This window comes from Oreochromis niloticus, linkage group LG3, assembly GCF_001858045.2.
Source record: "Oreochromis niloticus isolate F11D_XX linkage group LG3, O_niloticus_UMD_NMBU, whole genome shotgun sequence".
Taxonomy (NCBI): domain Eukaryota; kingdom Metazoa; phylum Chordata; class Actinopteri; order Cichliformes; family Cichlidae; genus Oreochromis; species Oreochromis niloticus.
Window position 1 is genome coordinate 63,804,915 of NC_031967.2, and position 17,798 is coordinate 63,822,712.

At 41.2% G+C, this 17,798-nt stretch overlaps 1 protein-coding gene across 1 annotated transcript; it reads right to left on the reverse strand.

The window, feature by feature from the left end:
* Positions 1 to 4,864: 4,864 nt before the first annotated feature.
* Positions 4,865 to 7,640, reverse strand: LOC112846001 (uncharacterized protein K02A2.6-like). The gene has a single exon (XM_025905191.1). It carries the CDS (start codon positions 7,638 to 7,640, stop codon positions 4,932 to 4,934), a length of 2,709 nt encoding a protein of 902 aa, XP_025760976.1. The 3' UTR covers positions 4,865 to 4,931.
* Positions 7,641 to 17,798: the final 10,158 nt, after the last annotated feature.

Below are 17,798 nucleotides of genomic sequence, written 5' to 3' on the forward strand. Positions count from 1 at the left end.
ATTTTCCTTCATAAACTGGTTCATACGTGCATATTATTCTGTTGTAGCTTGGACACAGCTAATGTTTTTATTTGGAAAGGTGTAGAACGACCAGGCGTCAAACATCAGTCGATGTAAACTATACAGCAGCACGAGCTCCAACGTACAGAGAGAAGGTTTGCTCAATGGTTAAGAAATGAGAAAAAGGCTGTTAAGGTGGAATTCTAAGTTGCAAATAATTCCCTGGCACCTGGTTGATGAGGGAACAAGGTTGGTATCAAAGTTTGTTGTGTAAATGTGGACTTTGTTATTTCACGGAGCATAAAGCTGCTGACTGCTGCTGAGTGTAACAGTTAAGTTTTCACCCACTAGAGGGCGCTCACACCTCGGTACATGTGTCATGTTTAGTCAGTGATGCAAAGATTTATAAGACTCACTGTTATATTATGTTTTTAAGGTCAAAGACAATCGTAATATGGTGTATTTTATCTCATGGTATAGAAAAGGTAAGAGGCTAAATGTTAGAAGGGTTGAATAAATATACACGGCAAAAGCGCTCAATGTAGAGATTCAAGGGCCTTAAAGGTGTCATCATTTAAAGTAATTCATTTATGATTAATAAGGAAAAAGGTTCAAACTAACACAATGTTTGAGTTACCAATGATAATTTTCTTCTGTACATTTTGTAGCTTTTACTGTGTGATCACATTCAAAGCTGTTCAGTAAAAGGATTGTGAACCATCAGTTTGGAGACCATCTTTTCATCCTGGGATGCTGTGCTCGATTCTTCACTTTAAATTATTCCTTTTTAATTTGTGTCATTGGCAGAGAAGATAAATCATGTGACGTCCATCATGTCACATGTCACCACAGATTTAAATGTAGGTTTGATGTCTCTGTGTGTTTGTTATTAACACTGTGGATTTTTCTCATATACTGAGGTTTGTCTCCAAAAGTTGAATCTGTTCATCTGGACGTAGCGTTCTGTGGGAGAAACGTTTCGTCACTAAACGAAACGTTTCTCCCACAGAACGCTACGTCCAGATGAACAGATTCAACTTTTGGAGATTTACTTTCCTGGATGATTGAGAATGCATCAAGACGATACTGAGGTTTGAAACATTTCTGGACTTAGTGAAGTGTTTCTGTCTGTGTAATAGATGTTAACCTGATAGTGTGGATTAAATGTTGGATAATATTGATGAATTTTTTCTGCATGTGTCGAGAATCATGCTAACAGCTATCACACTGTTAATTTTACAGAACGTGAAAAATAAATCAAATATTTGTGACATTTAATCATTAAACAGTGAACATGATAAAGTGACCCAGTACATGTAAAACATCCAGAGCAGCTCTATGGGCTCCAATTATGGTCATAAATATTTTGTACTTGTAAGTCAGACTGTGTAGTTGTGAAGTTTTGTAACCTTGGAAACCAAAATATTTGCTAATGTTATGTTTGTGCATCTATAGATGAGCAAGCAAAAAACTACATGTAAACTCTACCAAGTTTCCTGCTTGTGTGTGAGTTTCAACGTACGAGTACGACTTTTGACCTGATTTTCCTTCCTTTCTACTGATTGGTCAGTGTCACACCAATCAGAGAACAGATGGGTTTGGCTCATGCAGTGGTTTCGTGGTTTCACATTACCAATCTTCAGGTCCTGGAAGGGTGATACATTTTAAAGATGGAGGATGGCGACAGTACTGCTTCAGTGCAGTGTGAGTCAAGGCCCTTTCACATTGGAGGCACCATGATGCGCTCACTGCTAACTAGAGCGAAGGATCCAACAGTTGTGTTGTGCTGGCTGCTGTGCTCTGCTTGTATGTCATTTTTTTGCTGCCACACTACGTGTACTAGATGTGCCTGCTGCTCCTTGTTGTTTCAAAACATCTATCTCTCTGACTTTATGTCCTCTATGAGAGTTTGTGTTGTATTGTATTGATGTCTTTGATCATCATCATCATCATCATCATCACACAGACACAGATACCTGCTAATCAGTAACATCCAACTACAATCCTACAGTCTCACCAAAACTGGAGCTCAGACTTGCTGGCAGAAGGAGAGAGGAGGCAGCAGGAGGAGCTGGAATCATGCAAAGGTGGATCCTTTAGGAGTTCTTTGACCTTCAGGTAGAAAAGGGGCGTGGCCACAGCTGGAATATACAGATCATGGAGGGAGGACTCCTGTGAGTGAACTCTGATATCTGTCACACTGATTTATGCTGTGAATTTATTTAAGTGTCCGTAAATATGAAACATGTCATTATCTCTGTTACACCTGACATCATAAGATGCTCCTGTTTGTGGACTTTAACAAAACTGTTCATGATGGAGATCAGTCAACTTTAAAACAAGGTTTAAAACAAGAGGATGTCGAGATTATTTTTATCTATTTTTAATTAAAAGCTATCAGGTCAAAGACAGGAAGCTGAGGAGGGGGGACTGTGGCAGGGGTGCGGTCTCTGGCTCCACTGCAGTGGAGGGGTGGTGCTGTGGGCTCAAGGGGCAGTGCCAGGGTGGCTGGCGGGGCAGAATCAAGGATGCAAGATGGGAAATAAGAAAGAGGAGAGGAAGAAACAAGCAGAATAAGGAGTCATCACACTGAGGAAGCATCACTGATGATCTGCTTGTTTCCATGTTAGTGTTTAAAGTCCAACATCTCCCTCTAGTGACCATATATAAAGCATGTGTGAGGATGGTGTTAATGTAAAATGTGAATCATAGTGTTCCAGTCAGTCATCAGTGTGTCTCTGCACAGCTGTAATTAAAATGTGTTCAGAGGGCCTCAGTGTCTGAATGGTTCCAGTTCAGCTCCATAACAGCAGCGTCCCTGGTTTGATTCCTGTGTTTCAGCTCATATCTGCCTCTCTCACTGAGGGGACGTAACTACATGTGTAGCAGCAACCTTCAGTCCTTCTTTGTCGCTTCTGCAGGTCGTAAGGTTTCTGACTCATGCCTTTCTTAGATAGCTTGTATACCTTTCGGTCGCAAAAAAGGTGGTGAATGTAAAACAAGAAAACATTTATTTGCTCCGTACAAACCGAAAGTACAAAACAAAAGCCTCCAGCACAGTGTTTATATTTCTGTTCTAACTAAACAACAATAAACAGCAATGGTCAGAAAAACTGTTGCTCCACGTTCTGCTTACTTGCTTAACCTTTCATCAGCCCCTCGTGCTTCACGACACCTACCAACACTTTACAACAAGCCAATAGATTAACAAAGCAGGAGAAATTTGTGGAGCACATTATTTTACATTACAACATAAAACAATCAAGATTATAACTAGAAACTCAAATTAAAGATCATCACAAAATACTTAAATATGACCTAAACTGTCTAAGCTCCAATTGATAAAAAAAAATTGTAGAAGAGCATGAAGAGTTAAAACTGTTAATACTGTGATGTCAGTTCTTCAAGAACATTTTGCATGTGGTGAGAAATCTTCATAAAAACAGTAAGCAAAACATTAGAAATTACATTCAATATTACAGAGGCCTCACAGAGGTGCAATGGTTGGTTGGTTGATGCTGTTTAGTTGTTCTTTATGTTCACCTCAAATCAACCTGAGTGTCATTTCTCTTTAGTTCTGATCTCACTGCTGAGCTGCACAACAAACCAAGGTCAGTAACCTTCTTCTGTCACAGTTTAAACCTGATAAATGCTCACTGATATGACCTGATTGGGTTCATGTTTCACAATGTAAAGTCTAACAGATCATCAGTTTTTCATTGTAACCCTCACAGCTCGTCTGACTGTGAGTCCCAGCAGCTCTCAGTTCTTTGAAGGAGACTTTGTGTCTCTGAGCTGTGAGGAGGACGACAGCTCTGCTGGATGGACTCTGAGGAGAAACACAAGCAAAGAACAGAGGACTCAGTGTGGAGATGGGTGGGGACAACCAGCTGGTTTGACTAATTCTTCCTGTAAAATCGAATACATGTACCCATGGGACAGTGGAGTTTACTGGTGTGAGTCCAGAGAGGGTCCCATCAGTAACATGGTTAACCTGACAGTCACTGGTAAGCTGAGTGTGTGGAGTTAGTGTTGATGAAGCTGTGTGTAAATGGATGAAATGCTGTAGTTTGTCTCTGTGTTGAGGTGGATCAGTGATCCTGCAGAGTCCTGTCCTCCCTGTGATGGAGGGAGATGACGTCACTCTGCTCTGTAAAACAAAGACCACTCCCTCCAACCTCCCAGCTGCTTTCTATAAAGATGGCTCCCTCATCAGGAAGCAGCCTACAGGTCACATGACCATCCAGCATGTTTCCAGGTCTGATGAAGGCCTCTACAAGTGTGACATCAGCGGTCATGGAGAGTCTCCATCCAGCTGGATCACTGTCACAGGTGACACACTCACCTGTCTGTGTTTCTGCAGCTTTCAACATTCACAATGTGACGACAACTTAATGACTGTGTTTGCTTTATTTTAGACAAACACACCACCACACCTCCACCTACATCCACCTCTGCTCCTACATCCACACCTCCACCTACATCCACACCTCCACCTGTTCTCTCTGTGTTGTCATTGTTGTGTTGGGCTCTTGAATAAACTCTCGCTCAAGCGTTAACGTGGAGCAACAACCATCTTTTATTTTAGCGTACTCTCGGCTGCCTACATACCACACATTTCCTGTCTAGAGGGTAAGTACTGCCGCCTAGTGGCGCATGCATGTACATCAATATAGATTACACCACATCCCCCTTACTGAAGTTAGGCTGGTACATTCTTTTGCTCTTCAAACAAAACATAACTGTATAATATTTTTTTTCCCAATACAGACATACTCCAGCACTTCAGGAAATATAAACTCGGTATTTTCTTAAACACTTTCTTTTCTCTTGTAACACATGTCAAACTGTTTTCCCTTTTGAACACGTCATTCTCAAAAACAAAACTTGGCATTTCAAAATACAACTTTTTCCTTTCCAAACAATTAGCTTCACAGATCAAGTCTTTTTGGTTTAATCACTTCCCTACCAGACCGGGTTCTAACCACACCTGGTGTATGGGGTGCGCTTGGCTCAGAAACAGTCTCTATAGGGGTGGACTGGATCTGTTTTGCCTCGGTTTGAGTCTCTGTTTGTGGGATTGGCACAAGATGACTGCGGTTCCTTCTGATCGTCCCTTGGGGTCCACTGATGATGTACGATCGTGGAGTCGGGTGGACTGATGTCACTGTGCCTTGTGCTTTTGCATCCGTGATCCAGACTGGTTGCCCTGGCAACAATTTATCCAGTTCTCTTGTTCTATGTCTTTTGTTAAAACATTCGGTTTGTCTCAGCCTTTTCTCTCTCTCAGAACGACAAATCTGCTGAAAATCAGGCAGACATGGCTCTAAGGTTTCAGGAAGCATTGGTAAAGTAGTACGAAGCCTGCGCCCCATGAGAAGTTGAGCCGGGCTGTAGCCATTCGCCAGCGCTGTTGTTCTGTATGCCAGCAATGCCTTGTATGGATCGCTGGCTTTTTTGAGGAGATTTTTGATGGTCTGGACGCCTCTCTCCGCCTTGCCGTTGCTCTGCGGGTACCTGGGACTACTGGTGACATGCTCAAAACAGTAGTCCTTTGCAAAGTCTTTCATCTCTTGACATGCAAATTGTGGGCCATTATCAGTAATCAATGTTTCAGGTATTCCATGGCGTGCAAATATTGACTTTAAATGCACAATCACATTGGCTGAACGAGTCGGGCTGAGTTGAGCAATCTCGACATATCTCGAGAAATAATCTACTACCAACAGATAGTTTTTGTCTTTTAGTGTGAACAAATCAGCTCCTAAATTCTGCCATGGCCTCTCAGGTAAACGTGTGGGCATAAGAGGTTCCCTCACATTAACTCTCTCCTGTATGCAAAGCCTGCACTTAAGGACAAGTTCACTGATCTGATTACTTAAGCCTGGCCACCACACTGCTTGTCGGGCGCGTTCTCGACACTTAACTACCCCTTGGTGACCCTCGTGTATTTTGTCCAAAACTGCATTTCGCATGTTTGCAGGTATGACCAACCTTGTGCCTCGCAGTAGTAGTCCATTGTGAACGCTCAAAACTGCTCTTTCCAACCAGTAGTGTTTTACTACACCCTGCAGCTGGTTCCTGTCAGGCCAGCCCTCTGCACAGAACTTCATGACTTGGGAACAGACGCTGTCAGACTGTAGCTGCTCACGGAGATCTGCAAGGTATTTGCTGCTAGTAGGAAGGCCCTCCAGCACTGCGTCAACGTAAATATCAGTGTCCTCCATAAGATCATTGTCTCTGGAAATCACACTGTGTGTCAGCGGTAACCGTGACAGCGTGTCGGCTGTGGTGAGGCTTTTGCCTGGAATGTGCCTTATAGTGTAAGAATACCTCATTAGGCGCATGCGGAATCTCTGTATCCGCGGTGGAAGCAAATCCAAGGCCTGCCCTCCAAGTAGGCTCACGAGTGGCTTATGGTCGGTCTCAAGCTCAAAGTGCAGCCCCAGAATAAAGTCACTGAATCTTTCACAGGCCCAGGTGAGCGCCAGCGCTTCTTTTTCCAGCTGAGCATAGCGCTGCTCTGTGGGTGTCAATGATCGTGAGGCATACGCGACTGGTGACCACACGTCACTGTCTTTCTGTAGCAAAACTGCCCCCAACCCGTATGAAGAGGCATCTGCTGAGATCTTTTGGGGTTTGTTTGGGTCGTAAAGTTGCAGTACTGGAGCGGATGACAGTTCTTCTTTTAAACTGCTAAATGCATTTTGTTGCTCGTGCCCCCAGTACCACATGTTTTTAGTTGAAAGCAAGTCTCTCAGTGGTTTGTCTTTTTCGGAGAGGTTTGGGATGAATTTCCCCAACTGATTCACCATTCCTAAGAAGCTTCTAAGCTCACTCACGGTGCTTGGCTCTTTCATATTCTGCACCGCACTAGTTTTGTCAGGGTCAGGACTCATGCCTTCGGATGACACAATGAATCCTAAGAATTTCACTGCTCTTTTGCCAAACTCACATTTTGACATGTTCAGGGTGACGCCCGCCTTCTCTGCACGGTCGAGGACAGCGTGGAGTCTCATGTCGTGCTCCTCTTTCGTGGATCCCCAGACCAGGATGTCGTCCATGTGGCACACGACTCCCGTGAGGCCGGCTGTCACTTCCGTCACCATCATGTTTTGGAAATGCTCTGGTGCACTGGAAATACCAAATGGCAAACGATTGAAATGGTATCTACCAAATGGCGTAATAAATGTGGTGAGGAGAGCAGATTCTTTGGACAGCGGTATTTGCCAAAAGCCCATGTTAGCATCAAGCTTGGAGAAATACTGCGCACCTGTGAGCATGCCTAGTGTTTGGTCTACAGAGGGGAGGATATATCTTTCACGACACACAGACTCATTCAATGGTGTCATGTCCACACAGATGCGGACATTCTCTCTGTCCTTTTTAGGGGCTACGACCATGCCGCAACACCAGTCTGTGGGCTCTTCCACACGACTGATTACTCCCAACTGTTCCATCCTCTCCAGCTCTGTTTTGACTTTGCCCAGTAGTGGCAGTGGAACACGCCTAGGCACTTTCAGTGAATAAGGTTTAGCGTCGGGCTTCAGCTTAATCGTGTATGGTTTTTGAACAAGCCCGAGCCCATTACATAGTTTCGGGTACACTTTCTTCACTGTCTCAAGGTCAACATTGTCCATTTGGGCAATTAGTTTCAGTCTCACAGAAGCTGTCCTGCTTAAGAGAGCTACACGCAGATTTCTGACTACATAGATTGTCTCTGTAGTGCTCCTGTCACTATAGGAAATGTCCTCCTTTGTAGACCCAAGTACGCTCAGTGCTGCACCTCCTGGTCCATACAGTGGCTTTTCAGCTTTTTGCAAATGTTCATTTGGCTGCTTAATGTCTTTGAATGTCTCCTCTGAGATAGCTGTGACATCTGCCCCCGAGTCTAATTTAAATGTCATGCTTTTGCCTCTCACGCAGACGTTAGCAAGCCACGGGTCTTCTCCTGAATCTAGTTCACCTAGGAAAAGTCCATCTGCACTGTCTGCCACCTCATGCACAGTTGTAGACCTACAAACTCTCCCGTAGTGTCCACGTTTCCCACAGTTGTGGCATTTTTGCATTTTTGGCTGGGCACTGTGCTGCTGGGTGCATCGGTGCTTTCCCACATTTAGAACAGGTTTTATTCTCTTGTCTTGTTATTTGTGGTTTATGTGGCTTGAACTGCTTTTGGTCTCTGCTTCTGAATTTATTTGGCTGTGATTTTCTGACATGCACGGCATCCACTGCTGTCTTGCCAGTGCTGCTTTCACCTCTTAGGTCAGTTTGCTGTCTTTTTATTTCCTCAGATTGTCTCGCCATTGTGATAGCTTTAGCTAGGGTCAAATCTTTGTTGAGCTGCATTCTCTCCGACAGCGATGAATCTTTAAGACCCACAACGAGCCTATCCCTCAAAAGTTCATCGTGAAGTTCACCATATTCACAGTTTTCAGCAAGAGCATATAGAGCTGTTATGAAGGAGTCAACTGTTTCTGCTGGCTGTTGTACTCGCTTATTAAACTTCGCTCTTTCATAGATCACATTCTTTCTGGGGACAAAATGTCTATCAAATGCGTTTCTGACTGCATCGTACTGCTGGCGCTGCCCGTCTGTTAGGTCAAGTCCCCTTAGCACGTCGTCAGCCTCGTCCCCCATGCAGTAAACTAATGTGTTCACTTGGTTAGCATCTGTTGAGCTGTTCAGATTACTTGCCATTCTAAAACGCTCGAAACGTCTGATCCACTTCTCCCACTCCTGGGGCTTTGCGAAGTCGAACGGTTCCGGTGGCTTGATGGTGAAAGTAGCCGCTGGTGGAGCTGCCATAACCGGGCCAGGTGTCGCTGCTGCCGCCGGCAGAGCCGCTGCTTGCTCCGTCATGTTTGTCGCTAGCCGATCGCCAAGCTGACTTTCTTTTCAGTTTTTCTCAGGTCACCGCTTAGAGCGAGTGCACTTCTGACACCATGTTGTGTTGGGCTCTTGAATAAACTCTCGCTCAAGCGTTAACGTGGAGCAACAACCATCTTTTATTTTAGCGTACTCTCGGCTGCCTACATACCACACATTTCCTGTCTAGAGGGTAAGTACTGCCGCCTAGTGGCGCATGCATGTACATCAATATAGATTACACCACAGTCATGTGTTGGATCAGCCTGTGTTGTGGTTCTACTGGTCTTACTGGTTATGCTGGGGAGACGATGTGTTCACAGGGAACCTGAAAGTGAGACCCATTTCATACATACACAATGTTGAGTGTCATAATTTGTCTCCATTCTGTAGACATGTTATTATTTACAAATGTTTGGAAGATGAATATTTCACCTTATTTCCAGCTATTGTAAATGCATTTTCTATTTATATATTTAATCTATATTATTCTTCATTGTGATTTATTTCTGCAGATCAAGAACCAGAAGATGACACCACGTATAGTGATGTTAAAATATCAATCTGTCAGCCGGTCAGACAAACCAGAGGTAGATTTTTTGGGATGATTTTGATGGGTGATGAGGGTTAAAGAATCTGTGGGTCAACTATATACATTTTTTAACTGGATACTACTAGTAATAATAAAAAATAATGTTAGCACCATTAGAATTGGTATTCCAGTGCAACATTATGATGATGATGATTATTATTATTTTCCCTAAAATTTCTCAATGCTTTGAGAAATCCCCGACAATTGTTTTAACAATTTCTGATACATTTCAAATTTCACAAAAAACATACAAGTTTTTTTCCCCTTTCATTTAAATGGGTCCCAAAATGTTCAAACCCAGTCCGACCTTTTAGCCATACTTTCCCAACAGACACTACAAAGTTTAAACAGTTCAGAGGACAGTAGCATTTTATTTTATACATTTGTGTTTTAATATTCTAATATTTATTTATCTAAACCCTGAAGAACAATTAGCCACAACAAAACTCCAGAGATTAATACTAAGGGGTAAAAAAAACAAAGGGAAAAAATTAAATAAGTACACAAAGGATCAAACATTGAAGTTCAAAACAATTTGTTCTGGTTATCATATTAAAGATGTAATTAGCTGTAGTGGCTTGTTACATACAGTCTAAATAAATATAATGCATTTAGGCACAATAGTGTTAACCTGCATTCTATCTGAAAACTACAAGATAGCGATAACTGTGCTAGCAAAAAGACTTCCAGTCCTGTTAATGTCTATGGAAGAACAGCTGTCTGACTGGACCTTTGTAAGCTGTTTCCTGCTGAGTTTATGAGCTCAGTCAAATTCTTGGTCAAACAATGTTCCAAAATGGAGGCATTAAATCTGTGCTATGAAACCGTATGCTAATGGCTGATGGGTTGCCATTAGCCACAAGACATTGGCCACTGAGTATGAGGTTTCACATTTGAACCCAGCTTTCCTCATCTCATCTGCTTTTTTGCAACTAAAGACAGCAATGGCAGAAGTGTTAATCTCAAATTTTCAAAATAAGTCTTCACAAAAAAATCTTTTGTGATCATCTTACATAGTGGCCAGTAGATAATGATAATAGCTGTGTCTCAATTCAGGGGCTGCATCCTCGTAGGACCCGGCTTGGGAACGTGGGCCAGGTCCTTCGAAGACCGAGAAGGCCGGAAGTGCGAGGCTATGAAACAGGATAGTCTAGCCTTTAGATTTGCGTCACCGCTGTCTCGATGGAGTTTAATAACCTTAGCCGTCTGCGCCTTACTCAATAAAATATAACAGTACACTGGAGTAAATCCTCGACCATCTCACACTTCCTTTTAATCAGTTTTCTGTTTGATGCTTATTCAGCTGTGTGAAAACTATGACTTGAATCCCAACCAAACCGATTTACTGAAAAAGCCAAACATTAACATTTAAAAGTTAACTAAGTGACTTATATATCATGTTGAACCTGAGTAGTGAAAGACCGCAGGGGTCTGAAAACAGTGTGCTGGGAGTCTGGTGTTCTTGCGGGCTCTAGTGAGCCTTGAACCTCCCAGTCAGCGACTGAGCTGGTGGGTAACAGATGTCTCTGAAAACGTAGGAGCACTGTTGCAAATATGTGGTGTCTTGATAAACCGAGCAGATATTTGAAGATATTTGAGCTACATTCTCACATGAAAATAGCTGAAAAGTTTATTTTGTGAAACATAAAGAGTAATGTTTAAACTCTTTGGCCACGCTCCTCCACCATTGCCACATTTGAAAAGTATGTATATATTATTATCAAAATATTATAAACAATAATTTAATTTATAAAGAGATAAAAAAAAAAAGAGTTCTAAGAGTAATATTAAAACTAAGTAGCTGCTGCCATTGTCGGAAACTGGAATTGGCTGTGCTGTGAAATCTGGGATAGGTTGGGCCACGAAGGATACACCCAACGCATCCTTTAAATCTGGTGAAATGAAAGACACATTTGTCGATTGCATTTGACGCAGCCTTTGAATTGGGACATGCTTCATTGCCTAGCTGTGATGTAATCAGCCTTCACACACGGCCTCCGAAGGATGCAGCCTATGAATTGGGGCAAAGCAAAAGAGGATAATGAGCTTCGTGCGTGCGATTAACAGCAGGTGCGTGGCCAAAGGCGGGAGCCCAAAGTGAGCTGCACCCAGGCAGGTAGGAGACAGAAGACAAGGAGAGTTAGAGCAAAATCAAAACAAAAATTTAAAACCTTGCTGAGCAGGCCGAGTAGACACAGGGACCATGACATTAAAAGTAGAATGGGAGGCAGAGCCTTCAGTTTTCAGGCCCCTCTTCTGTGGAACCAGCTTCCAGTTTGGATTCGGGAGACAGAAACTATCTCTACTTTCAAGATTAGGCTTAAAACTTTCCTTTTTGCTAAAGCATATAGTTAGGGCTGGACCAGGTGACCCTGAATCCTCCCTTAGTTATGCTGCAATAGACGTAGGCTGCCGGGGATTCCCATGATGCACTGAGTATTTCTTCTTCAGTCACCTTTCTCACTCACTATGTTAATAGACCTCTCTGCATTAAATCATTACTTGTTAGTAATCTCTGGCTCTCTTGCACAGCATGTCTTTTATCCTGTCTTCTTCTCCTCACCGGTCGCAGCAGATAGCCACCTGTCCCTGGTTCTAACAAAATTTTCTTCCTGTTAAAAAGGAGCTTTTCTGTCACATAGTCACCAAGTTCGGATCATAAGGGGTCACATAATTGATTGGGTTTTCTCTTAATTTAGGGTCTTTACCTTAATATATAACACGTCTTGATGCAACTTGTTGTGATTAGGTGCTATATAAATGAAATGAACTTGATGATACAGTCTTTAGTATTGATATGTTAATTTAAACCATATTTACTACAACTTCCTGTAACCACAACACGACAACTCCAGTATTTCAGTAAAATGTAACCATACATCTTTAACTCTGTACTTACTGTGAGCTGGACTGTGTGTTTGTGGTCTGTGGTTAACTGAAGCTAACAGCTCTGCAGTCGTCCAGCATCCTGTTTCTGATAGAAAGAAAACACTTCAGCTGCAGGTTTTTCAACACAGGAAGGAACATGTTGGAAAATAAGTTCTCTAAACTCAGCATAAAAGATAATAATCTACAACTAAAGTTCTATTTATGGAATATGATCATGTTTATTAATTACATTACTTGAACCTTCAGTGGTTTTCTTGAAGTCACGACTGCTTCATATTAAATCAACACAATAATTTTAACATTGATATAATTATCTTTCATACAGCATATTTACATTACAAATCTCACATTTATAAAGCTGATAATATGGCAGCTTGTTGAAAGCTGATAGCTCTGTGCGAAGAATTAAGACTTCAAATAGAACAAACAGAACACGCTTAATAATTAACAAGAATGTGAAGCCCATGACAGAAGCATTCATGCTTTAGGTGAAATTAGACTGTTTTAAACTATTATCAGTGTAGAAATAATCAGAGTATTTTGTTTGTGTGTTCTTTATTGTGCAGACAGTGATCCAGCTGTGGTCTACTCAGCAGTCAGAACAGGAGACGTCAGTTATGGAGAAATCATCATCAAAGGGAAGAAAACACGAAGAGGTACAGCTGCTCCTCTCTGTCTCCAGAACTGTTACATCTACAGCCAAACACTGAGACTTTCCTTTAAGCTAAATCTGACAAGCTGATTTTTAGTCGGTGCACTGTTTGCTTTCACTAGCATGGCAACGTGATAGTTAACACCAAACTGTTTTGCATGTATTCGTAGTTACTTTTAGAAACTTTACATATATGTTGAAATTGTTTGTGAATTTATTAAAAAAAATCATTGGACAGCTGACTGATCAGCAGTTTCAATGCAAGGTCAGATAAATCATGCAGATACAAAAAATCTTGAGTTGATTTCAAGTGTTGAAATGACATGACAGGAATGTGGTCTATAATGATAACATGGCAACACGAGATATGATTTAGTGTTAGTTATACTCTTTTGTATGTCTGTGCTGGTCTGTGATGTGGTTTTGTTTAAAAAACTGGAAGTACTGTGCTTGCAGGGGAGCTTTTTCATCAGATGACTAATCTGCTTTTTTTGGTTAGGTGGAATTTACAGAATAGAAAAGCCCAATAATGTCGTAGTACATGTACAACTAAATTTTAGGTGCTCTACACCAGCTGTGCAGTTAGTAAAGAAAACAAGAAAACAGGAATAAGAGCAAACAGAAGACATATATACTGTATACAGCCTAGAGAATGCTTTCAATTTGGTGTGACCATCATTTGCCATTAAAACAACTTCTAGGTACACTTGAACACAATTTTTGAAGGAACTCGGCTGGTAGGTTGTTCCAAACACCTTAGAGAACTAACCACAGATCTTCTGTGGATGTAGGCTTCCTCACATCCTTCCAGCAGCAGTTTCTGGTCCAGGTTATTCTTCAAGGCATGGCGGAAGTGCAGCTGCTGCTGGGCCTTCTTTACCAGGGAATTGATGTTGTGGGTCCAGGTGAGATCAACAGAGATGTTGGTGCCCAGAAACCTGAAGGTTTCACCTGTTCTCCATTTTTAATCAGAGTGGAGTGGACCTGTCTTTGCCTCCTGAAGTCAATTATGAGTTCTTTTTTATTTGAAAGACATTCAGCATTTGGCTATTTTCTGAGCACCAGGACAAGTTCTCTACCTCTGTTGGTTGGGTGGGTTGGTGAACACTCATATGTGTAAAGTACGGAGCTTAGAATGAAACCCCTGCAGGGATCTGGTGCTGGATGACAGTGGGAGGGAGAGGTGAGGGCAGAGTCAGATTGATTGAGGCCAGTTCAACAGTGAAGTTCATGGTGTGTTGTAGGAGGAATAAATTAGGATTAAAATATTAAAATATCAGAATTGTTTGGTACAAATTCACATTTTCTCAGTGAGATATTTGGCAGCAACCTGGGTTGAAGCTGAGAGCTTAAACTCAGCCACAGGTCCACCTTATCTGGACCACATGTCAGTGGGATTTTCACTTTTGAAGATTTGCAGCACTATAACTGAGTATTAAACATTAAAAGCAGCTCAGATGAGTTTTCGTACACAAACAAATTGCTTTCAAGAATCATGATTCATTAGTTGTTGATAGGAGACAGACTGAACAGCCCAAATGTTCTTTAAGACAATGGATCATTTTCACTTCTGTACTTCTGTAAACATAAAACCACAGCTGCAGCTACTTCCTGTTGATTCTACTTACCTGCAGTTCAAAGACGACGTCTCACTGCACTGTGTTTTAGTTTGTTTATTAATAGTGTTCAAGGTGTGAGAACTTTTGTTTTTCTGCTCTGTGGTGAAGTGCATCAGTCTGCACTTAAAGGAGATCGCAACTTCGTGGTCGTCCACCTTCCTTTTCACAGAAACAGCCTTCAGTTCTATGTGGTCACTGTATTTCTTTTAAGGTTAGCAGCGTAAGAGTGTGTGAGACACAAAACAGTCACTGTACAGTAGTTTAGTATTAAAAGAATGTTTGAATCCTTTAAGTGCTTTTTTTTTTATTGAAACCAGGTGGGGTATCCCACTGACATGTTGCCAGTCTATCACAGAGCTAACACAAGCTCAGGTTTCAGACTGCTCTAAATCCTGTTTCAATGGCACAGAAGTTCCACACTCACATATGATTTTCAAACTTCCCATCTGTGAGTGGAAGCTACGCTCCTCTCAGTGTTATTGTACCTGTCCCCGCAATGAGAAACTAGAAAATTAAGTATGTGATCTGAGACTCAGACAGCTCTGTTTCTGATCAGCTGTGGACCTTTCTGTGGAGTTTCTATGTCCTCCAACAGCCGTGTTGGGTTTACTGGCACTATTTAAACCTGGTCATAGGTGTGTCTCACCTCATGGGCCTTGTGAAGGATAAAAGACAGCTGGGATAGATTCCAGCCCAAAATAGCTCTGAAAATGTATGGATACATTATTTGAGATGCCACATTTAACAGTGTGACAGATAACTATGAAGAAGGAATCACTTACAGTGATCCCACTTTCACTGTGAAGTTACCCAAGTGAGTCTACAAATAAAAAGCAACCCCAAAAACGAATAACAAATTTTAAAAGTAATTCAAAGTCTGAAATCTGACATCAATAGCCATTTCTGGGTCCAAACATGTTATTCAACATGAGCTGGTTCCCAGTAAAGTCTGAACTGGGACTGTGTGTGATGCAGAGAGGTGGAGATTGGAGGTCTGGATTGAACTACAAAGTTTGTAATCATGTTTCCTGTTGTTTGAACTGTGTGTGTTTGTGTTCAGACTTTAAACCAGAGCCAGACGTCGTCTACTCTTCACTGAAGTAGTCCACCAGTCCAACCACTGCCGTCCAGTTGCTGGTCTCTAACTGGACCCCCAGTACCTCAGACCAGAGGACATCCACGTTACAGAATTATTTTTTCTCTTACTGAAATAGATTGTTAAGAACCAACAATGTTTTAATGGAAATTTTAACTGTGTATTCTATTTACAGTAACACATCTCTATGTAACAGAATTTAACACAATTGGCCCACTCTTTTATGTAGTTTCTCTGCAGGATTAATAAAGTTTTGTTCTCATGTGTTTTTCTTGTGCGGTTTTCATGTGAGTTTCAAAAACGTCTCAAATGGAAAATTTTAATTGTTCCACTTTGGTTGTGGCTAACCCATACATGCCTACGTTCAGTGCAGCAAACAGTCACGATTAAACTCCAATGACAGACTTTAGCTGGTAATAGCAAGCATGAATATTTGGTCATTTCTTCTAGTTGTATATAATTACAAATTCAACATTTTGTTTTTGTGTGTGTATACATCAAAGAGAAGAAGAAGAAGAAGTAACCCTGGGGCTGTCAGGAGTAGATTGTGTCCCAGTTGAAAGTACTGTATTATATTTATTTATTCATTTATTTATGTTACAAAGTATATTTTATTTATTACACATGTCTGAAGCACTCATTGAGTATCACTCCACAGTTTCATTGGAAAGCAGAGAGCTGAAGTGTTTTGGTATCTTATAAACTATAATCTTACGGGACTTGGCTCACTTATACCTCCTGAAACAGCACAGATGTCCTCCTATTACGCCTCTCTGTAAAGTTTGAAATGGCCACAAAATACATTGAAAGTCTGCTGCCACCTCCTGGTAAAACTGGGTGTTACAGCATCGTAGTGGCCTTGTTCTGCATTCCCTTATCAGATACCTCATAATGCCAATATACACAACCTCTGGCACCCTTCATCAAAGTGAACAAAAATGATCTGACTGGGTTTTGCTTTCCTTTTCTTATCTTATACATCCGAGTAGAACTCACTATTTTTCCAGAGATGCAAATTCACGGTAAGCTTCATATAAGCTTCATATAAGCTTCTATATCCTTCCTTATTTTTGTGCACGTTAAAATTCCCTTAGTGTCTATTTTCCCTTTAATAATTACAATATGTGCACATTTTTTTATTTTCCAACTTGCTCCAGTCTCTTAGCTCTCTTGCTCTGAAATTCAAGAGCTCATTAATATCTCTACACAATGATGCATCATTAATTTTCCCAATTTTAGTCTCTCAGTCAGTTTAATAGTGTTTAGGGACTTTGCACTTTTTTTTTCATTTTAGAAGAATGTCTCAGCCTCTTTTCTTGCACTTAAGTTAGTCATTTCCTAGTTATCTAGCCCACTTCCAATATCCTCAGAGCTGCTGTCCAAGTTCTTCCTTTTACATTTACCTGACTGTTCCTCTCCATGTTTATCATTGCAGTCTTTGCACTCTTTTGCCCACCCATCCTGCTGTTGTGTCAAAAGTGATTTCTGATGGCTTTTTTGGTTGTTGTTTATTTTTCAATGTGTGATATATCTCTGCTTGCATTGGTAAATAGACTGTAGTCAATAGGAGTTAGGAGGAAGTTATATATAAAAATAACATATAACGCGAGTTGCTTTCAAACAATCCCAGGGATGAGCAACAAAAAATAATAACTGTTTCAAAAACAACGTTATAGTTCTGTATGTAACTACATTATAATGAATCCCGTCCTTTTCGGACTGAACTCTGATGTTATGTTTGTTGAAAAATATATTTTAAAATCACTGCACCTTTTAAGACAGACAAATAAAGGAAATATAAATGTCACTTTGCCAGAAAGACTGATTGGGGCTCCTCCTTTTTGACAGGAATGTTCTTGACCTCAAATTAACTTTAGATTATCTATGAAAGATATGTGTGACAGATTATAGGCCAAAGACTCATTTACTACTAGTTCCAACTGATACACAGCAGTTACTTGCTTGTCAGAACTTTCCAGAAATGAGGCATGGACATCTGTCCAGACCTAAACAGGCAGTCAGTCAGTTCCAATAAAACCAGTCATATCATCAAATAACAATTCACATAAACCCACCACTCAG

What these genes read in the sequence shown, in the direction of transcription:
- LOC112846001 (XM_025905191.1), bottom strand. Translation starts at nt 7,640, where the DNA reads ATGGACAATGTTGACCTTGAGACAGTGAAGAAAGTGTACCCGAAACTA.